This window comes from Diadema setosum, chromosome 8 (genome assembly GCF_964275005.1).
Source record: "Diadema setosum chromosome 8, eeDiaSeto1, whole genome shotgun sequence".
NCBI classification, from domain to species: Eukaryota; Metazoa; Echinodermata; class Echinoidea; order Diadematoida; family Diadematidae; genus Diadema; species Diadema setosum.
In genome coordinates this window covers 5603741-5627537 of record NC_092692.1, presented here as the reverse complement: position 1 = coordinate 5627537, position 23797 = coordinate 5603741, and the positions used below count along the sequence as shown (strand labels likewise).

General features: G+C 37.8%; 1 protein-coding gene across 1 annotated transcript; it reads left to right on the top strand.

Annotated features, from left to right (window-relative positions):
- Positions 1–322: 322 nt before the first annotated feature.
- On the top strand, positions 323–18624 carry LOC140232276 (acyl-coenzyme A synthetase ACSM3, mitochondrial-like). Its single transcript, XM_072312407.1, has 14 exons — positions 323–908; positions 1393–1493; positions 2075–2187; positions 2816–2996; positions 3595–3649; positions 4750–4871; positions 5576–5732; positions 8176–8304; positions 9423–9497; positions 10341–10523; positions 14383–14510; positions 15898–15997; positions 17160–17279; positions 18425–18624. The coding sequence occupies exons 1-14, from the start codon at positions 438–440 to the stop codon at positions 18515–18517; spliced, it is 2028 nt and encodes a 675-aa protein (XP_072168508.1). The 5' UTR covers positions 323–437; the 3' UTR covers positions 18518–18624.
- The last annotated feature ends 5173 nt before the right edge of the window (positions 18625–23797 follow it).

The following is a 23797-nucleotide window of genomic DNA, read 5'->3' as shown; positions in this document are numbered from 1 at the left end:
ACCAATCAGATGCAAGGATTTCAGTAGCTTGTCACATCTATGACAACTTGTCATTGATGACAAGTTTAATGAAACGGGCCCCAGAACAAGTGAAATATACCATACAGGAATGAAAATGAGAGATTACCTCAAAATATAACTTCAGAGTAAAAATGCATCCTTCCCACCAGGTTGTTTAGAGCCCTGGAGTCTGTACATTATTTATCAAAACATCAAACAATGATAATGAGAATCATAAATACCTAAAGGCAATTGAATTTATCTCGAGAAAGCAAGACACATTCCGTTCTTTTACTTTTGCAGGTTTTTCCTAGGACATTGCTGATTTTTAGATTCATCAGCAATTCTACATGCAGACCACAACTGTACAGTTAATGCAGACAAGCAAGTTTGCCAGTGAATGGAGTTTGTTAATGACGTGACGTGTTGAAACAGACATGATTCGTCATCTCATCATGTTACCCAGACAGCTGTCTTCGCTGAATGAGATGCTGTCCTGCTGGAAACATGCTGGCAGGTTACCAAGGGCATGTCACTGGACAAGGTCCTCCTCCCTAATTGGAGGAATGAGAGCAGCTGGGTTTACTACCACAACCAAGGGTGATCACCTGCTGCACTCTCCGTCACAAAATGGTTCTGTCATCAGGAATACCTCTTCATTACTAGGAGCCAAGAATCGTCCATATGTGACCAACATTAGCCTCTGCCGCTCGTCGAGCCAATGTACTCTGAAGGATGGTGGGAAGGTTGCTTGGTTACCGTGGCAACAGCCCTCACGAGGTTTCTTGTCTGCTGTCTCCGTGACGGGATTTAATGACTATGAGTTGGGTCGCCAGAGATTCCAGCTGGATGTCCCCGAGTACTTCAACTTTGCAAATGTTATGGACGAGTGGGCGAGGAGGGAGGAGGTTGGTGCTGTGTGTTTAATTCAACTTTCTATACCTGAGAGGTATGAATGTGATCTGTGAATCAATGACTGATACTAAAAAGTTTGATACAGTTGATATCCAGAGATAATTTGAATCACCACAATTTGACTCTTAGTATAGGATTGTATGACCGACTTTGAATACAATGTGTATGAAATTCAGAGACTTCCAGATGAGTGTTTAAAAAAAAAGAGTATGGGTAAATGTCTTCAACATTTCAGGGAATACTGGTAGTATCAGTACCTTCTGCTTTTGATATGGTCTTTCTCAACTCTGTGAGTAATTTTTACCATACAAATGGTACATTTGCTTGAGTACTTACTTAGCTAATTGATGCAGATGCCTTTAAACTACAGAATAGAAAAATCTGGGTGAAAGGTGTACACGGTTTAAAAATTATCGCATATTGTGATGCTGGTTTACCTCAGATAGTGTTCACTTGTCATTCCCTTGCACTCAACAGAGAGGAGTACGTCCATCAAATCCTCCAGCCTTCTGGTGGATCGATGCTGAGGGAAATGAACTCAGATGGACATTCAGAGATTTGGAATTGAAGTCAAAGAAGTAAGCCTGTGATGTGAAGTAGTTATGTGGGTGCGTTTGGTGGACAGAGTGACTAAGCAAGCTGCTGCATTTTGAAGTTTGTGAAACTTGGACAAAGGAATCAGGGGTAATCATATGCAAGAGAAAGTCAAAATGAGAAGAGATTAATGCATGCACTAATTTTTCAGTAGTAGACTTGGACAGATATTTTTTGACTGAAACCAATATTACATATTCGATACCTAACCGATTTACAGATCCTATTTAAAATTTGATTAGATACAGTATAGTCGTTTGTGAATGAAAAAAATTACATGAAGGTTACGACAAGTTTTAGACAGCTGAGTCATGTGGCCTGAAAATGAAATGCGGTTGATGTCAATCTTACTGAGCTGAGCCCTGGACCCAAAAATGAGAAATGTGCATTTGTCTGAGTTCAGCTTGAGATAGTGAGCACTTGTGTACTTCTTGCAAATCTTTTGTTGTGATATGAAATTTGTTTTTGATTGTGAACCTGTCTTTGTATTAGCTGCATTCTTGCCATGTTCTGGACTGACATAATGAATCTCACTTTTTGTATTATAAAATTGTTGTTTTCCCAGAGTTGCCAATTTGCTGGTGAATGATTGCGGTGTCAAACCTAAAGACCTTGTGATGGTCATACTACCTCGCATTCCAGAATGGTGGCTCTTCAACATTGCCTGTTTAAGGATTGGTAATTATGATTTTGATATTGTCATCTTATCCGTTTGATTTGTCTAAAGAGTGGTAGCTACTGGAGGTGTTTTGATAGGGTCCTCAGTTCTCCATTGATGTATTAAAAATGTGACTTGCATCATGAGCTTTGTATATGTTTTCCTTTACAAACTTTATTTTCCTTTCTGTGTCCTTTTATGTAAAATTTAGATATAAATAGTTGTATATGTATGTCACTGTTGGGCAACAAAACCTTGTATCTCAAAACTTTCAAATGTTCAGGAGAGTGAGAAAAAAAGTGTGCAGCCAAAGCACTATAACAAATGGGATCACCTTTCTTTTAGAACTAGCATGCTGTGATGGCTTCATTTTTGGGTATAAAGGCAGCTATAGGATTTGGACAGCTAGGGCACCACTTAACTGATTATCTGATGAGTATTGGGTTATGCTAAGAAATCATTTTCACAAAAATTTGAAATTAAGATTTTGTCACCCCAGCAATGACATGTGTCTGTAGAAGTCTGAGTGAATGTTGTTGAGATGTTGCTGCATGTGCGAGGTATATCGTACGAACCATTAAACAGATAGCACTACTGTATTTATTTGTCTTTCTGTTTGTTCGTGTGTTGTTTTGTTTACCCTTCAAGGTGCCGTTCTGACCCCTGGCTCCATGCAGCTGCGGACCAGGGACATCAAGGATCGCCTGGAGAGATCACAGTCGGTATGCATCGTCACCAGCGAGGAGATGGCTCCCTCTGTGGACCAGGCGGGAGAATTTGAGTCGCTGAAGTGCAAACTTCTTGTGAATGAGAAGGGAAACGAACAGAGGTAATAGTGACTTGGGAGAAGGAGACAAGTCATTGAACACTCAGTGTGATAAAACCTTCATTATGATGTACCCATCTTCCCATGATACAATTCCATATGTTATGTCATTACATTGGTGTGAATATTATTATAGGAACGTAATCATATTGTGAAATCAGAATTTCTGTGAAGTTCACACTTGACTGGATTAATGAAATCAAGTACTTGGTAAAATCAAATTTTGAGTAAGAATAATCTCATCTACTTACTGGGTACAAGCAAGATACACTGTAAAGTTGCTATCAGATGGGGCAGAATTTTGTCTCCCTTCACAAGTCCACCTCTTCCAAGTCAGTGCAAAGTTCTCTGTCAAAAAAATCGGATGATCAGATGATGAGACAAATGTAGTTTACTGTCCTGACACTTGTGTTCAAGTCATACTGTCTATACAAATTAAAAGGAAGGGATTTGATACATTTTCTAAAGGATTTTGATTAACGAAATGATTGCTTACAGATGCAGGACATACATGTATATGGTTGTTATTGTTGCAAGTCATGTGACAGTAGCACTTTGGTAAAGTCACATTGTCACCTCATTAACCTTGATCTAATTCCAGGCCTGGATGGATAGATTACAGAAGCTTGTATGAAAGATCCTCCGACCAGCATGAGGTAGGTTCCACAGTAATACATACTTTGGATGTCTTTCCTTCTGTCTTTCTCATCCACACAGACACAGACATACATACATACATACACATACACACACTCTCTCTCCTCCCCTCCCTCTCTACCCATTCTCTCATCTGAACAGAACACAGACAGAAAAGCATAAAACTAAATTCTCTCTCTCTGTATTTATTTGTTTATAAAATATTTGTGTCTCATGCACACAGAGACAGAGACATCTAAGCTCATACCTCTCTCTATATATCTCTTCACTTGTTTTTTAACATAGACGTACACTTTTGAAAAGTCAAGCTGTTTAAATTGATGAAAGCATCATCCACAGATGAAGCACATGTGTACCACATACAGACTTCCCCACCATTCTGAATTTTGAGGAAAATTTACTCTGAATTTTGACCATTCCCAGCTCTTGTGTCAGGAAAAGTTCCCTCTCTTTCTTGATAATTTTACTACACACTGCTATGGGAACTGCTCTTTCTCCCCTACTTTTGAGCCAAATCATCCCTATTTTTCAGTCAGAATGGATGGTAGGTCTGCATATATGACAAATTTCTGTTTGGAATTAATTGCCTCAGAAATCTTTTCAGAAAGAGAAGATAATTAGATTCGCAAACTTTAAGCTAATTGCAAATGTATTCAAACTGCAGGAAAACAGCATTTTCCTGGGGGATGGAGTTTCCCTAATGCAACTTTCCCATGAGCTTTCTCTGTATTTAACCTGTTGAGGATGGGCTCATTTTGCTACAACACGCATTTCCCATAGACACCTGCCCGAGTATACTCGGGACTCGTCTTCAATGGGTTAAACTAGTTTTTGTCAGGTCATCACTACTTTTAGAATGAAAAAAAAAACAAACTGCATCAATCTGTTTCTTACTGTTAACTGAACAACGAGACATGCTTAGTAAGTTAGCATTTACGTAATGCTTATGTTTGATTTCTTTTTTAAAAAAAACAATGCCTTTAAGGGCTGAAGTGGCCACAGTGTATCTTTTGTATGTTTATTTGTATTTGCTGTGGATGCATGCAACTTCTCATGATGTCAGCTCCAAGTGGTGTAATTATTTGTTTGTATTTTACAGTGTGTGCAAACTCGAAGCGATGACCCCATGACGGTATTCTTTACAAGTGGGACTACAGGCAGTCCAAAGATGGCAGAACACACCCATGCAAGCTATGGTCTTGGACATATGATAACTGGCAAGTGAGTGCACAGGATATATTACTTAGATGAAATACTGATATTCAGCCATATGATGAGTATGATATAGTAGAGCATAAGCTACAACGTATATCCAGGCAAGGATCCAGCAAGTTCTATAATTTTATCTATTTTCATCTTTGCCAAATGTTATAGTATCATGAATAGTATGTACTGATAATGAATCTACTCTTCAGAGGAATTTGATGTTAATTACTGTAAAACACAATATTTTCGCGGCATGAAATTTTTGCAAATTGCAGCCAACAGCCTATTACACAGCAGGAAATTTTCGCGAGTTGCCTCTAACATGCACTGCATAATTATAAGTGTAGACAAGAACTTTCATGTGCATTTTAATTTTGCGAATCTTGGTTCTCGCGAAATTCGCGAAATTAAAATGCACGCAAACATTCCTCATTTTACAGTAGAAGCATTACCTGCCCTTTCAACAAATTGTGTGGATAGAAAAAAAAAAAAGTTGCATAGTCATACATGAGGACAGAAGAAAAATGTTTTTGCCTTAAGCACCCATAGGGCAGTGTCATATTCCGTTGCTTACCAGGGTAACCAGATTTCCATGGAATTTATGTCTGCCTTTTTTTTTTTTGCTCTGTCTTTCTCTAATGTGAGCCATAAGCCTTTCCAAATATATGCGAGACTCAAGTGGAGGGTAAAAGCTGTGTAATTTCCTGTTCATATTCTAGGTATTGGTTAGATATGTCTAGTACGGACATCATCTGGAATATGTCGGACACTGGCTGGGCCAAGTCTGCCTACAGCAACGTCTTTGGCCCATGGTACCAGGGAGGCTGCGTCTTCATCGACCACTCCCCCAAATTTGACCCCCTTAGAACTTTGCAAGTAAGGATTTCATGCATTAGTCGTTCTGAGTTACTTTCACCAGCATATCTATGAGATTTTCCACGTAATTTTGTCAAACTTCGATTGTGATCGGTCAGCTCGAAACCCACAAAAAGTCACAGATTAGGATTGTCAAAATATGTCTCACTTTGGTTGACCGACTCAAATTTTTAAAGTTTGCCCTACCTATTAGAGCAATCTTTTCTCTACCTACCGTGAAAATTTGGCAGCTTAAAATAGTACAGAAATCGAGATATGAACAGTTTTTCTGGAACATATTTTTTCAGACAGATGCCGCTTTCCCTCTGAAATAGAATATGTTTTTGTTGATACTCCTGCACAGCATACCCGAGTGACTCTGATCTTTAAATTCTCTTCTTTTTTTCCTTGTCTTTGAAACTGCACGTCCTGCAGGATCAACTCTTATTTCCATTTTTTTTTTTTTATGCATTGGGATGGTGCAATTTTAACAAGTTTTTAAAGCTTAGAGTCTACTATTTTAAACTTTGTAGAACAGTGGAAATTCATGTTGGCCTACTTTTTGTGTGTTTTGAGCTTGGCAGTCACAAATTACCTCTCTTATTTTTTTTTTTTCCTCACAATTTTGACCCTCTTTATTATCTCCCACATCTCCTCGCGACCACAGTCGTAAAGTTTTACGTTTGCAAACCACACTAATATGAGTGATTAGACTTCATGCAAAAATGCCCTTGGCTTATATGGGAATGTGATGACAATTGTTTTTCACTTGCCAACTGTGCCAATCTTTTTAACACGCGAGTCCATGGACTGTCCTCGGTAACACAAGAAGCGGGAAGGTGTTGCAAAACATCACGACCATGTGACTGGCAAGGTGCTAACAGTAACTTGTTTACAGATGGCTACTTGTAGATGTCTTGACTGCTCTTGTTGCTGTATTTTCAAGTAAGAAAACAGATAAACAAGCAACAAGATGAATGCAACCTCAGAAGGGATGAATGAACTTGCAAACCAATTGATACAGTGAAAAATGAATATGTTTGATTCGGTTTGTATTTGATTTGATATTATTGTTCCACATCTCACACACAAGTAACAATATAATCGATTGAACATAAGATTAGACATAGCGTCGAAATTAAAAAGAAGACAAGAGAAAACAATAATACAAACATGAAATGTGGGGGACCTACTAAAAAGCAGAGGTTGCAATTTGTAGGTCCCTTCATAAAAATGTTGGTCTTGTTAGACGAACAACCGAGTAACGAAAACTATGAAAAGAAGGAAAGGGACATACACGTAAATGAAAAGAGAACAATAAAAGTAAGAGAAACAAATAACCAAATACATCAGAAAATAACGAGATAGCCACCTGTAATAAGCTTACAAGATTCCTTGTCACCAGAGCAACATACTGTAACAATGCACAAGATGCACATGATGCATAATAATTCATGAATTCTGGGGCCCGTTGCATAAAACTCCAACCGGATTTTTTTCCGGTTGAAATCACAAAATTCCGGTTGGAAGCTCCCAACCAGAGTTTTTATGCAACAGATTTTACATTCTTAGATTAGCAACCTTAAAAAATTCAGGTTGGGCAAATCCCAACCAGAATTTTCTAAGGTTGCAAAAAAAGTTTTATGCAACGGGACCCAGGAATAGCCTTGGCACGAATGACTCTGTAAGAAGAACGAAAAGCAGGCCCAGAATACCTAATAAATAACAAATCTGATAAAGAAAAGGAAGTTGGAATGAAGTTGCATGCTATGATTAACATATAACAAAATGTTTCGAAAGATTAACTTACATCAGATATCAAAGTAAGTGGAATACATGTATAGAAAACACATCTTTAAAATTTTAGAATTTTATTATTGTCCTTTGTTGTGATAAAACCAAAGATTTGAAAAGTCTTGTCTGAAAGAGCTGTCACAATTTTGTGTCACTGATTTTTGCATAGATTGAGGCCCATGATTTTGTGTATTTTTTGTCATCAAACGTTTGGTCATAGTATCACCATGGACCTACTACATAGTTGCTCCATGGTATTACTAGATAGACTCATTCGATCCCATGGAGACACACAATTAAAGTATGCTTCAGATCAGAGTGTTGCAGCTCTTGTCTCTTTTTAATTCTTCATCAAATGAAATCAAACATTTTGACATATATGTATAATTATATTGACCAGAAAAAATAAAACCAGCTCAAAACAAGATACCGGTAATTTTAGCAGATGCTTTGAAGTTATTCAATGGCCTATGTAAAATGAAAGGCAATGTGGCAATTACATGTGAGTTAGAATTTACTGAATTTACTGAATTTACTGCAAAGGATAGAAAATTATTATATTTGACTCCAGTGCATCACATTTTCAGAGAAGTAATAATACGTGGAAGTGCTACATGAATTGATGCTATGGTTATCAAGTTCCCCGCAATTCTTTTTGCTGTGACGACAGGTGATGAGTGACTATCCCATCAGTGTGCTGTGCGCCCCGCCCACTGCCTATCGGCTCATGATACAGCAAGACATGTCAAAGTTCAACCTGCGCTCACTCAGGCACGTCTTAAGTGCTGGAGAACCACTGGTGAGTGGATGGTCAATCTTTGTGTGTGAGGCACACCTTGCATGTTACTGTGATATTAATGTGACTAACAAAAGACATGGCAAGGGAACATTCAAGTTATGCTTGGTCTCGGGGAGGGTGCATTCTAATGTCTCTTGTTTGTCATATTAGTATGTTAGCAGTGATTGATAGATGAGTTTACAAACAGAATCTTGGTTTGGAAGGGTTTTTTTTTTTTATGAGTGTACCCAAGTAATCTGAAGAAAAATAGAAGAAAAATTATTGAAAAATATATGGAATGTTTCTAGATATTCGTTTCACTGCAAAAGTGATGTTGAGGGTATCATGAATCAACACAAATCAACATACATTTGTATGTCATAAAACCTTTAAGGAAAAGAGGACATTTTAAGATTACAGGCAAACAAGATGGAAGATTTACAATGTATCTATGAGATGGAAGATTTACAATGTATCTGTGTATTTGTAGAAGACATCAGAGGAAAGAAAGGCAAAAGAATAATGTCATTTTGATCTGTTCTGAAATGCCTGTATCATTTATCAGAATTCTTGCTATTGCATATACAATGTGACTATAAAAACTCAAGTGGCAGCAGCGCTATTTAATTTCCATAACAATGAGTTGACAATGCTGTGCCAATGCACACTGCGAACTGTATTTGATCATACACAAATAACACAGAGTACTGTTTCTATTGTGAAACTACAATACAATGTAGTTTGTTGGTTCTATTAGTAACTGTTGGAAAAAAAAAATATCTACTGCAAGCTCTGAAAATGGATTTCTGTTGTGAAGTACGAATACTTTAGTCATGATAGAAAGGGGAAAATTAGATATAATTACCACGCATGCACTCTGCATATGCCTGTTGCACAGTAACTTAACATTACCAGAAGTGCACTTGTGTACAGCGAAAGTGTGATTCTGCATGTTGCACACGGGCGTGTGAGATCACGCCATTCATTTGCACGTAGCATACAGTTGGCATACTGACTTGACCGCAATAGCGACTGGTTGTGTACATTTATGTGCCATCCATCAAATCACAATATGTGAACAGAAACAAATTGCACATTACTTTTGTAAGCATTGACTGGGATGATGACCTTGCTTTTAGAATCCTGAAGTGATGGAAGTATGGAGAAAGAGAACTGGTGGCATCATCAGAGAGGGATACGGACAGACGGAAACGGTAAGCATGTCGATCAACGAACTTGGGCAAATGGAAATGAGGTTAACTCTGAATTTTGATGTATGTAAGCCCATGCAATTGCCAGTAAACTTGACCCTAAAAGGGCTTGGGGGAGGGGTGACGTTTCGAGCAATAATTCTGCAATGCGAGACTTTTCTTTCAAGTCTTGCGCAACTTTGGAGACGAAATTTGCAACGTTCGCATGTACCATGGCATGTCAAGGAAGGGGGGAGGGTAGGGCTGAATCAACTTAATTTACATTTCAATTTGAAAGATTACAGTGTTCCATTAACCTCTCAGATGTGCAGATTTATGAATTGAATCGGTTCTATCCAAATTTCTCCAGAGTAAGGATATCGTGCAGTTAAAGTAAAGTGATACCAGTTTAAAGACCTGGTAGCGTAGGAAATACCATGGAAGGAAAGGCTGGCCTGCCTGGGATAAATTTGGGAATCCCCGTAACAAATTATGTACAGCTTTATCCCCAATCTCTGTGTAAAATGAACCCTGGTAGAAAGCGAATGCATCGGGCTACCAAAGATTCCCCACCCTACCGGGTCTTTAATAGTGACAGAAGGATGATTTCAGCAACAAAATTTCCCCTTAACAGGTTGATGCTGTTACTAGCAGCAACAATAAAAGAAAAATAAAACTTTGTCCTCCTATTCATTATCTGTGAGGGACCTAAAGCTTGCATTGGCCTACGTGAAAATAAAAGCTAGGAGTGATGGATGGAACTCTGCAATAGTGCTGTGATATTGATCAATTAGATTTGATTTTAGTAACTCCTTTTCTGCCTTTTTGACCCCCCTCCCCCCTACCCCCAAACCAACAACACAACAGGTGGTGGTATGTGGGGCGTTCCGTTGCATCCAGCCCAAGCCTGGATCCTGCGGTAAGGCAGCGCCGGGATATGACTTGGCCATCGTGGATGAAGAAGGCAATGAACTTCCTCATGGAGAAGAAGGCATCATTGGTATCCGGGTCAAGCCCAAGAGACCGGTGTCTCTCTTCACTAGATATGTGGTGGGTGATGTACAAGTCAAGATTATTTCTTACTTTTTTAATATGGGATATAAAATGTCTTTCCTGCAAATAGAATTTTAGTGGAGTGTGAAGCAGAAGTATGCTCATTGTGGGTATTAAAAGGTGAAGTCCCGCATTTAGTTTATAGTCACAAGGTAACATTTACCAGTTATCCAGATCCTTGTCAGCTATTAATACTAGACCATGGGCACCAGTTTACTGTTCTGATGATTTATTCTGTGGGTTGTGATAGGAAGTAACATGGTTGTGCCAAGCAGTGTACATACATTTCTTTATTATTATTATCATTATTATTTATTCGACCAGGTAAAGAATATAGGATACATATCATAAACATTACAAAAATGAAGCAAAAACCAGAATGAACATTACAAAGGAATACACTGTAATGTACATGTTACACAAAATGAAAATGAAAGAAATGGAGACAACATGAGGGTCGGGGCACACAAAAGTAAAGACATTTACTATTGCCCGTAGGCATGTGAACAATCATTCAGAACTAAAAAATTATCACTCAACTCCTGATCCCCACCCCTTAACGTCATGGCCCACATCATTCATTTTTAATGAAAATTTTTGTAAATCTCAAGTTGGTGTCAATTAGTCAGCATCAATCAATTAATAGCCTCTTGAAGACTAGCCCCGAGTATACATGTACTTGGGCAGGTGTCTCTGGGAAATGCAGGTTGTAGCAAAATCAGCCCACTCTCAATGGGGTAAAATGGCTGATGTCATCTGTCCAAGAGCAGCCAAAGGAAAAAAACAAAACCGAAAAACCAGAATCCTTGTCTTTTTGTTCAGTTGATTCAGAACTTGTAAAGCTAAATTTGTGCAGGAAAATGGAGGGAAAACTGTCAAGTCCAAAGTCAATTTTTGGCCAAAATGTGAGGCATAGTGGTGTGGTACTTTGAGCCGACTCATGATAGCATTCTTGGGAGGTTCCTTCCTTGTGTGTTGCAAGGGGCCAGGAACAACATCATTATTATTATTAGTATTATTATTATTATTATTATTATTATTATTATTATTATTATTATTATTATTATTATTATTATTATTATTATTATTATTATTATTATTATTATTATTATTATTATTATTATTGTTGTTGTTGTTGTTGTTGTTGTTGTTGTTGTTGTTGTTGTTGTTGTTATTTGTTGTTGTTGTTGGTATTATTATATTTTTTTTTTTGTGGGGGGGGGGAGGGGGGAGTCAATTTTGTCAATTTATATCCCACATTTTTTTTACCCATGTTTTGTGACCCACTCCTGTGCATTTCAGCTTGCACCAGATATTTATGATAGCAAAATACAAGCAGTTATCAAACAACCAACTGATACTGAATACTCAGAACTGAAGGTCGTATCCTTGACGCAATGCTGTATACTGTATACGCCATGTATTTATCGAGTCTAAATTTTCACAAATCGGGACTTCCCGACGATTTCACGAGTGGTTAAATTCGCGATCGTGGAGTCCTGTACTGAATGGAGAAATATATACGTGTGCATCAAATTCATATCGGGATCAGAGTCATTATTTTCATGTGTCTTTAATTTCGCGAATAGCACCTGACTCGCAGAATTCACGGGGAAAAAAAATCTCGCGAAATATTTGGTGTATACAGTATTATATTTAGGTTAAATAACAGGAGCTGACCCCAGCCAAAACAAAGACAAACAAGTAGAGCTGAGATACCAGGGGGATTGCTTGAAAAACAGAATCATTCAGTCATGTGATATGATCCATCAAGATCTAGTTATAAACAATGACTGTATCACATGCAAACTTAGAACATGAAAATGATGCTTTTTTCGCAGATGAATAAAATATATGATAGGAATGTGGCACATTCATGGTCAAGCAGTGCAAAGATGTACTGCTTGTATTTCATCAACTAAAGAGGTGGGCAGGGGATGAGGGAAGTGGAGGCAAAGCTGTGGCAAAATTCTTGTTTAACCAGGTCATTTGTCAAAGAGTAATGTTCCTATTTTGTGATGGGTTGCATCAACTGTTGCACAATTGCTATGATTGAAATAAACAAATAAACTCAAGAATGATGACGTAACATTGAAGGAAAATGTATAGGCTGAATATGTATGACCCCCTCAATGAATAAAGACAATGCTTCACTCTGCAAGTATGAGTTACCATCTTCACTGCTTGTGTGCAGTAGCTTGCACACCACTAAGACTTAACCCATTGAGGACGGGCTGAGTTTGCTACAACACGCATTCCCATAGACACTTGCCCGAGTATACTCGGGACTCATCCTCAACAGGTTAACATTCCACTCATCCATGGGTCATTAAACCTCTGCCTTTTTGTATGTCCAGTTGACATACAACCTTCTGACAGGTACCAGTGCATGTGTATCATGTTGTAAAGTCGACACGGAACTTGCAGTGAAATGATGCCTCTAATGTAATCACATACCTCCCGAGAAACCAGCAAGAAAATTCATGTCATCTTTTGTTGCCATAAAAATGCTAGGTATTCTATACTAGTTCTCCAACAAGAAGGAAATAAGAGGAAAAATTTTCTCAAGTACTTGCACATTTTGACAAGTGCATTTCTGATATTTTTTGTACCATTGCTAAACATTTCTTACCCAAACTAGCATGGACAGACATTATTTGAATGCCATCTAGCAGTACAACATGAAAGTATGTGTATTTTGTGGAAGAAAAGTATGCATTACATTTGCTGGACTAATGGTATTGCCAAGATATCATTTGTCGTAACTAGAGCTATCTTGTAGCTGTCACTGCTAATATAGACTGTATTCCTCAATACTCAACTTTGCCGCTTCTCTACAGGCCCATCTTCAATTTTTTTTTTTTTTTTTTTTTAATGCTGCCTGCTTGAGTGTAGGTTTGTCTAGCCTAAGAAAGACACTTGGGCAAGATCTTTCATTGAGCATGAGATGGTATCCATGTGCTCCTCCTATAGACTGTCAACCCATTAGATATGTTTGTTTTTGTGTATGTGTGTGTGTGTGTGTGTATGTGTTTAATGTTTATATTTTGTTCAGTGAATTTGTATGTGACCCGCTACAACAAAAAGGTCCTAAAGTCGCGCACGGTCGAAGCCGTGAAAATCGAGTTTGAAGTCAGAGCATCATAATTGGTCAAAATGTACGATTTTCTGATTTTGACATATTATTGGAGTCTGACGTGTCTTCTATCATCTGTCGAAATTTTGAAGCAAAATGATGAAAGGAAAGACCAAAAAATAGCGTTTTTCTGGGCCATGTTTTTGGCGTTTCAACCAAGCAGAAACCGGTTCGAAAATTTGGATTGAGCGCCACATACAGGCTCCGCCCCTAACAACGACCGGAGTGATCTCGTTGGTCAGTTTGCTGCTTGCCGCCAACCGAAGCGTGAAGCTCGCACACTGCTAAGTCGACTGGTGCGTGCGGGCGGGGTGCGCTATGCCCAGCCGCTTCTCCTGGCATCCTGGTCACTGATTGGTCGGTGAGGAGACCGCCGACGCTGTGCTTGAATGAGCATTTCGGGGGTTGCTAGGGTTTACCTTCCGGAGGTGAAAACTGACTACGTGCCCCTTGATCGCGATTGCGTCGCAAGGAAAACTTTTAGGGCGCTTTTCTCGAAACAGTGATTTCCCATACGTCTCGACATGCTCTCTTTTAAACATCGATATCTCCGCACCCGATTATTTTCATAAGATGTGTTATATATCAATTTAAAGCAGAAAGATTAGGGAATGTTGTCATGCAATTTTCAAATAATCGACCTCACCCGACTTTAGGATCATTTTGTTGTAGCGGGTCACATATGAATAAAGTGATCTCTATATTGTTGCATTCTGATAGGGTGATCCGGAACGTACAGCATCGGTATTCAAGGGTGACTTCTACCTGACAGGAGATAAGGCCCGCATGGACGAGGAAGGTTACATCTGGTTTGTTGGGAGGAACGATGACATCATCTCGTCGGCAGGGTGAGCTGGGTGCTTTAATTGTCCCCCAACCCCAATTGCGTGGCACTAGTAGTGGTAGAAGTCATCAGAGATGACGAGGGAGTGTTTAATCCTTGCAAGCCTGTCAAGCCTGTGGAGCATTCAGCTCACCCCTTGTAAGAACTCTTTTAGGAAATAGAAATAAAACAACCATAGTCACTACCGAGACATGATGAAAGTGAACACCATGATGATGATGATGATGATGATGATAATAATAATAATGATAATAGTAATAATAATAATAATAATAATAATACAGGGTACTTATACTGCACCAATTCCACATAACTATAAAAGTAATAAAAGTGCAAACAAGTCTCCAAACATTTCAGTTTGATGTTCTGTCAACAATCAGCATCTGTATCATCACTGATAACTCTGAAATATCCTTTTACAAGGTCAACTCAGAGTACACCTTGACAGTGCAAAGTTACTGTCTCTCTTTAAATCTCTTTCTGATTTTGACTAGCTGTCAAAGAAAGGTGATGACAGCAACAGCAATCGCCATTTTCAGTTTTTGATGTTGTTGTCATGGAAACCATTTTGTATCAGAATGTGCCAGTTGGCACAATACAGAGATTGTCCGATTCTTTATTGACATTTGAAAAAAAAAAAAGAAAGTTGTGTATGATCTAGTTGTTATTCTTTTCATTTACTCCTAGTTCCAATTTGGAGTTAGAGTCAAAGAGCCAGTAGAAATTACCGCATAGTGTCAGAATTTCTCTGCCAGCAAACCAGTGTGGTGCCTTGATCATTTCACTATTGTGCAAAGAAATCAGACACTGGTTGTCGACCTTTTTTTTTTTTTTTCAAGTGCCAGGGAACGAGCGGGTAGGCATCCTGGGTCTACCAGGCTATCTGCACGTGAGGGCACATGATGGTCATTGGTAACTTGAGAAAGGTGTTTAGGCAAGGAGTGACCATACGACTTGACCATGTGCGTACTTTAGCAGCTTTGTTGTCAGTATTTTGCTGGTATGCACCTGGACTGGCCTGGAAGATGAATGATGAAGTGACCATCTGACCAAGCAAACAACCAAACAAAGAAATGTGAAAACAAATGGGGAATAACAATGGGAAGAACAAGAGTGGGCATAATGCCAATAATACAGGCTGATAAATTATATGCACAACTCAACGCTAATATCTTTGTTTGATGGCACGTCCATACAGTGTTCAAGTTGGAAGTAAATTCTGATGAATAAAATGGTGGAAGTTTCACCAAACTCAGTTATCAAAATCAGAAAGATGTGAGTTATCAAAGTTTCATGGGTTTGTACCAGATCTTCATATTGGTTGCCACAACTGTGAGCTGATAGTAATGGGAATTATTTTTATTATCTTTTTGTGTTTGTGTGTGTCAAAGGTACCGAATTGGACCATTTGAAGTAGAAAGCGCCCTCGTGGAGCATCCAGCTGTCATTGAATCCGCTGCTGTCAGCTCCCCAGACCCCATAAGAGGGGAGGTGAGTCCACAGACATAACATGCAAATTGGTAGAGATAGGTAGGATTGTTGTTAAATGCTTAAAATATAGTATACTAGTTTTCTGGCAAGTCTCAGATGAAAAAGATCACAGATTTTTGACTGAAGTCCGACACTTTCTTACAGGACTGTAACAAATGAATGAGAAATGAATCTTATTGAAATGAATTATTTGAACTGATTGAAGTTATTGATTAAATGTTTACGGTATTACAGTAAAATATTTACAGTGCATACAGCACTTTTACTTTGACTTAGAAAAAAAGGAAATAAAATAAAGTTGTTTTCAAACTTCAGATGATAAGAAATGTCTGCCTGTTGTCTTTATCTGTGCTAGAAGCATATTAATCATCGCCTTGAATTAACTCTTGAATTTGTTTTCTTCTGCAATGTTGAAAAGAAACCTGTCTGTTGTGCTGATATGTACCAGAAGCATAGTTTAGACTGCCTTATTTTAAGTTTAAATTTGTTTTCTTGTGCAGTATTGAAAAGGAACTCTATAATTTCTTTCTTCTGCAATGTTGAAAAGAAATCTTGCCCCTTGGAAGATATACTCATGGGATCAACCTCGGAAGGCCAATGGCTACTGCTGATTTCCACCACTATTACTTAAACTGTTATGTCAATCTCCATCACACACTTTTAATTATGAGTATGTACTTAACTAAAGTAATTTTGGTTTGTATATCGTCGCTGGGGTGACAAGACCTTGTATCTACAATTTTGGTGAAAATTACTTTTTTGGATTAATGGTCAAATAATTGGTTAAGTGATGTCCTGTCCAAATCCCAACTGTCTTACTCCAAAAATGAAGCCACCACGGCATGTCAAAGGAAAGGCTATCCCATTCGCCACAGTGCTTTGGCCGCCATGTTTTTTGGCTCTCCTGAACATTTGACATTTTGTAGATACGAGGTCTTGTCGCCCCAGCACAATATGTGTGTTTTATTTGATTGTCTCTCTGTATGTTTGTTTGTTTGTTTTTTTATACTGAAAAAAAAAATAAAGTTGAAACTTGAAACTGGGAGATATTGATATGTTTGTAAACATGCATCTGTCACTTCATCAATAACATGACATGATCTTGCAAAACAAACATTTCTTATGCAACCTCCTCTGCATATTGTCCACTCTTGCTGTCCAGATTGTGAAGGCCTTTGTGGTGTTGGCAGAAAGCCACAAGGACCGGCCCGAGGAAGAACTGACCCGTGAGCTCCAGGACCATGTCAAGACCATCACTGCCCCGTACAAGTACCCAAGGAAGGTCAGTTTGCACTTTGCTATCATGCTTTCATAAAACTCTGTATGTTTTGTGTTCATATTTTGAAAGGATAAACGTGATTAAATAAACACTTTCAATGATTTCTTGCTCTGAATGGGGTGTCTTGCTGGAAAATGCAAGCATTATGTACAATGGAGTTGGAAATACGAGCTAACTTGTAGGGGAAAAAAAAATGGGTTGGAGAGTGCTACATGGGACAAGATGATTTGGAATGATATGATAGTCATAAACAATTTATCAAGCATGAATGGTAAAAAAAAAAAAAAAAACTCAAACCAATTAGTGCTAGTTACATGAAGCTTGCTGTTGGCTCTCATTATAAGACAATCTGTTGGAACAGTAAAGTTGTTTTTTTGGAGCAAAAGTTTGTTACATCAGGGTTTGAAAAACAATGAAATAAAAGGTTTCAGAACTGTGGGGCAAGCAATACTACAACCTTATAAGGAGGAGAGTTTATTGGACTAAATCAATATGTATGGGAAGTCATAGATGTAACATTTAGAGGATTTACTTTAAAGCATGCCAGCAAATGGTGATTTGTGTGTGTGTGTGTAAAACTCAAACACCCAACAAAGAGCACCACAGTGACAGCCCAAAAAGGGAAGATGATTAACAGTATAAAATATGTTCTTTAATATAAGGTCATGCCATTGTGAGCAACATGAATCTTGATTATAAGGAATCCTTTATTTGGCCTAGTATGACACTTTGGGTAACACAGATATGTCAAGAAACACTGAAAACTCTCTTGGCCTAAAATATGCATATCACTGTTGGGGCAACTAAACTTTGTGGCAAAAAAATGTCAAATGTTCAGGAGAGCAAAAAAACATGGTAGATAAAGCCAGTAAATTGGATTGCCTTTCCTTCGACATCCTGTGGTGGCTTCATATTAGGGATAAGACAACTAGGATTTGGGCAGGATATCACTTATCTGACTACCTGACAAGTGATTTTCACCAAGATTTGAAGTACTTGGTTTTGTCTCCCCACCGACAGTAAGTATGGTTATTCCATGTATGCATGCTAATGCTAGCTCTCCTTTCATCCATTATTGTATTTGAATAATGCGTGCATGAACATATGTCCATCTGTTTGATTCCTCTTCTCTTCCTCGATGCTGCCAGATTGAGTTTGTGGACAGTCTACCCAAGACGGTGAGTGGCAAGATTCGACGAGTGGAGCTCCGACAGAGAGAATGGGCAGCTCTTTCCACATAGGATGTCTCTCTCTGTCCAAGGATTAATGCAGAGTTATTTCAAATGGATGTCAGAAAACCTTGTGAGGTGCATCATTGGCAGAAATTCTCTCTTCTGTATTTTATTAATAAAAGGACAGTGGTGGATCCAGAGGGGAGCACACCAGGTGCACGTCCCCCTCTGCGTTTTTTGTTAAAACAAAAATAACAAGAAAAAATTGAGGGGGGGGGGGGGTTGCATGTGCCCCCCTTTAATTTTGTAAAGGCGCCTCCCCTTTACGGAATCCCTGGATCTTGGACAAGAAGACAAGGATATCTGTAGATAGTCTTCATTCATTCTTAAATTTGCTGTTTTGGGCTTGTCTAATGGCCTTCCCTTTCCAGACTGCCAAATCGGTGAGAACAGTACTACAACCTTTCCCCCAGAGTGAGAGAGAGGTGAATTAGATGATGTCACAGTTTTTGCGACTCACATGTTACTGCACAAAGAAAAAAAATGTAAAACATTTACATGTATAGATGAGGGGAGCTTTAAAATTGATCCTTCCTCAGTGTTAAATGATTCCAGAAACTTTAATTTAGTACATACCGGTATCTACTTCAGTGTGAAGAGTAGTTTTGACCATTGTACTTCTTTGTCACATTGTGTTTTATGTAGGATTTTGTTTACATTTATGTTTTATTTCTGTTCTCACAGACGGTAGAATAGTTTCTAAACTGAAGAATGCGCTATGCATAGATAAATGAATTTTATTTATTTTTTACGTACTAATTTTGCCATTTATCAGAAGCATCAGAAAAAGGACATGCAAAAAAAAAAGCAAATATTACAGAAAACACAGGTACATACATACAGTCATTAGAGATGAATGATGTAGATTTTGAAGAAAAAAAAACACACCAACTTTTGACTAAGCCTCATTTACATGCTGCATGAGATGTTTGCTTCAAATTAGTGCTTTCTTCTAAAGTTGTAAAGTAGGGGGCTGTAATTAATAACTTTGAAGATGCCCACATATTTTTTCTCCTGATCTGGATCTAATGTGACTGTCTGAAATTTACAATGAAATATATGAGGGAATGTTCTATGTTTTTGTTCATAAAAAAAGTTCTTTTTGTGTTTTCCCCTATGCACAAAATGCAAGTATGAAAGAAAAAGGATGATTGAATCTTTGTTTTCAGGAACCAAATTTTGACTTGTTCATTGCCTTTGTGCTTTTAATCTCTAGGCAGAAAGCTTAGACAAATGGTGCCTTTGTAAGGATGCCTACATCATTGTGAAGTTGCCTTAAATTGTATATAGGACTTTAATGACTTTATGTTCATTGAGATTATTAAGGTCAAGATATGAATTTTATTTCAATACAAACAACTAACAGTGTGAAGATAGAACTACATTGTAAGGTATCATGTAACTGCAAAATATAACTGAACACTTGACCAAAATGTGTGTAGTTTGATATGAGAAGTGAAAATAAAAGAACCACTTTTTGTGAAGACATTATCATTTGTGACCTGCCACATTAAAAGAGTCTGAAAGTTGCTGAAGGCTGAGCCGAGGAAATTGAGTTTGAAGCTGACTGACCAAAGGAAAGGCAAAAAAAATCAGCATTTTTCTGGGCCATGACTTTTATGACTTTCAACGGAACAGAAACGTGTCTTAAGATGTGGATTTAGCGCTGCAGATAGACTCCGCCCCTAGCAGAGAGGGAGGAACCTTATTGGTCAGTGCGTGGCATTCTGGTTACTGATTGGTCGAGGGTAGACTGCTGGAATTAACATTGTGAAGTAAAAAGTTGCATTTCGCTAAAATGATTAAAAGTACAGAAGGCTTTAGATATTGAGTCTCTGTAGTCAACAACAAGTGGTCAAGTGGATTTCATACATCATTATATTACTCTGTGTAATTACTCTTTTATGCTATCATGTAATCCGATTTCATAATCATGTTTGTCTCGAATGAGAATTAGATGTCCTTTTTTTCTATGCACCATAAATCTTTCTTAAATGTGTTTGCATTTATTATTAATATTGAACATAATATAGTATTTGTTCTTGTGGTGGGTATGAGTTAATCATGATATATGATTGGTATATATGTGTTTGTGGTTGTTGTTTTTTTCTTTCTTTAGAAAGGGATACTGCAGACGACTATTCCCCCCCCCCCAAAAAAAAAAAAAAAAAAAAAAATCTGTTCATTGTTGTCGTTGTTGTTTTCATTAGTAAAGTAGTGGACAAGATGATTTATGAAGGGCACCCCTTTCCCCCTTTTTTTTTTCTCTCTCTCTCTTTCACAATCTTAACTTGGAAAATCAGTATTTGGTGCTTGGGTTCTTCAGATAATAAAGGACTCCATCTAGCTGCAATTAGATGCTGAAGGTGCTTTTGCAAACTCGTTGACTGTAGATCTTTCTTGCTGTTTGTTACAGCCAAGATCTGACCTCTTGGTGAGAAATCAGACGCAAAATTTATTTGATATCAGATTCCCTTTTGTTCAGAATGCCCAGTGAGTTGTGCCATTTGATAATTAAGTTTTATGGCTACCTGTCCAAGGACAGAAAATGAGATACTAACTGTAAATATTATGCAATTCCTGCAACCAGAGCAAAGAGCCTAAACACACATTAAAAAAAAAAAGTGTGAGCAATCTTGCCCAGACAATGACCGTATTTGTCAGCTGACCCTTGATGAAATCAGATACTTTGTCTGGCAGTACCAGCATCAATCTCGTCACTTTCTTTCTTCCTAGTGTCGACTGCTGATCATGTCGGACATTCGTGTCATCCTTGTGGCAAGAGTCTCTTCTTGTTTCCTGATTTGTTTTGTCTTGTCTTGTCTTGTAATAATGTTGTAAAGACCACTCCATTACGGACGCTAATGGTCACACCGGGTGTATCTACATCTCATGTAAACCATCGTAATGCCAAATTCTCAAGGGGACATTTGAACCAAATGTGATGCATTAAGTTTGTCATCAAAATAAAAAGAAAAATAATATGCAAAATGAATGTGTGTCTTTTAATCCAAAATTATGGAATTATATTTTTGTATGGATATGTGTTTGACACAGCTGGAATAAATATGGTGCTGCCATCTATAATCATTTGTGTTAAATAATGTCTTTATAGAGCTGAGCGTTTGGTGGATATGACTTTGTGTAGGAGGCGTGTAAGTGGCAGAACCTTGTGAGTTGTTGGTTGTTGGGCTTTTGTTTGTGTGTTTGCTTGCTTGTTTTTTGTTTGTTCTTGTGTTTTGTTTTTTAGGAAAGAGAGGGAGAAAGAAGGAGAAAGGGAGATGGGCAGACTTAAATTTGAAGAAAAAAAAGGAGATGAGTTGTTGGGAAGATTGCATGATAAAAATGTGTAAATCTCTAGAGATAGAGAAGAGAGAGGGGGATATGAGAGTATAGGAGAGTAGGAATATATATATATATATATATATATATATATATATATATATATATATATATATATATATATATATATATATATATATATATATATATATATATATATATATATATATATATGAATACGAGGGGGAGAGGAAAAGAGACAGATATGGGAGGGGGGGGGGGTAAATAGGGAAAATGCGAACTTGATGAAAATGACTAATTATCATTTTGCAGCTATTGGGACCTGTATAGATAGGTATGATGGCAAGAGAGAACCCACCCCTACCTCGAGTGCCCTACTGTCTTCAGAACAATACTTCAGAACATTAGACCCATAACTAAACGAGACAGCACCAACGTTCCACACACGCGCCGAAACATGTGCATAAAGGTCGCAGGGAACCCCCACATGGAGACAGGCCTGCGCACAACGCACAATCACGTCAATTTTGTTTCGTTTAATGACTCGTAATATTCATGTACGTAGTTGCTGATTGGAGGTTCGAGTAAACTACTCCTTTGATATCAGGTTGCAGTTGGATATCACTCTCCAGAGTTTCCCACACAGAGTTGTACGTGGACCCTCACATGCTTGCACCTGTATATAATGGAGTTATATCAAAAAATGTAAAATTTGACATTGGGTACTATATGCAAATAGACATTGGGTACTATATGCAAATAAACTATGATGCAAATAGTCACAAAACCACTGTAGGTGCTGATTGGTTGTTTGACTTTGCACTCTACAGGCAAATGGTTAACCTGTCACCAATGTGTCACTCGTATTTTTTTTTTGTTTCTCGTCCTGACGTAATAAAGAGGAGCATACCCCGCATGCTCATACCCATACCAATACACAGAATAAAGGTACACTAATAGACACATAAACGAACAAACAAACAATTTCGTGTAACCGATCAAATACCCGATATAAGTTAATCTAGTGGTATAAGAGTAGGCCTAGAGCTTTGTTGTGATGACTGGACGTTTACGTGGATTGTGCATTTTCATTTTTGTGAAGCTATAATGAGCTAATTGTGCATATACTGTACTAGGTATGTGCATGTGAACAAGCAGAAAAGATAAAGGTGGAAAAGGTGGAGTTACTGGCAAACACTGACACACAGACACGAGAGTATAATCTATGACGCGGTATTGTGTGACTGGAGACAGTGTACAATAATAAACTCAAGAAGTTATTCAAGCTCCCTGATTGGTCAGTTTAGACGTACAGGTGACCAATAGCAATGTAGACACCATTGAGGTGACTTCTTGTACCGCACCCCGAATCGAGTACGCCGGGTATATGATTCGAAGAATAAAGTGTTGACTGTATTTCCCCATGATCTTATTTACATTCCTTTCAGTTATTTGTTTGTCTTTTTACGGACACATTTTCAGTACTTGTTTGAGAGCATAACAATTTGCTCGTAAATCATATATATATATATATATATATATATATATATATATATATATAATATATATCAACTTGGCAGTGCGTAACTAATACAGACACACGCAAGCGCAGAATACACACACACACACACACACGCGCGCGCGCGCACACACACACACACACACACACACACGCAGTAAATCACACACGAGAAATGAATGCGCCCAATGAAACGAAATGAAACGAAATTCTGTAAAGAAATTGTTGAATATTTTGATAAGTGATTAATCATATACATATATATATAATATATATATATATATAAATTTACAAAAGCAAATAAAAGTCATTAGGATGTATTTATGATATATACTATCATATACCTATATATATGTATATATATATATATATATATATATATATATATATAAACAGTGTAACAGCCTAGTGACTTTTATTTTTTGTTTGTAAATATGACTATTAAAGATTATTCAGTTGGTAGGCCT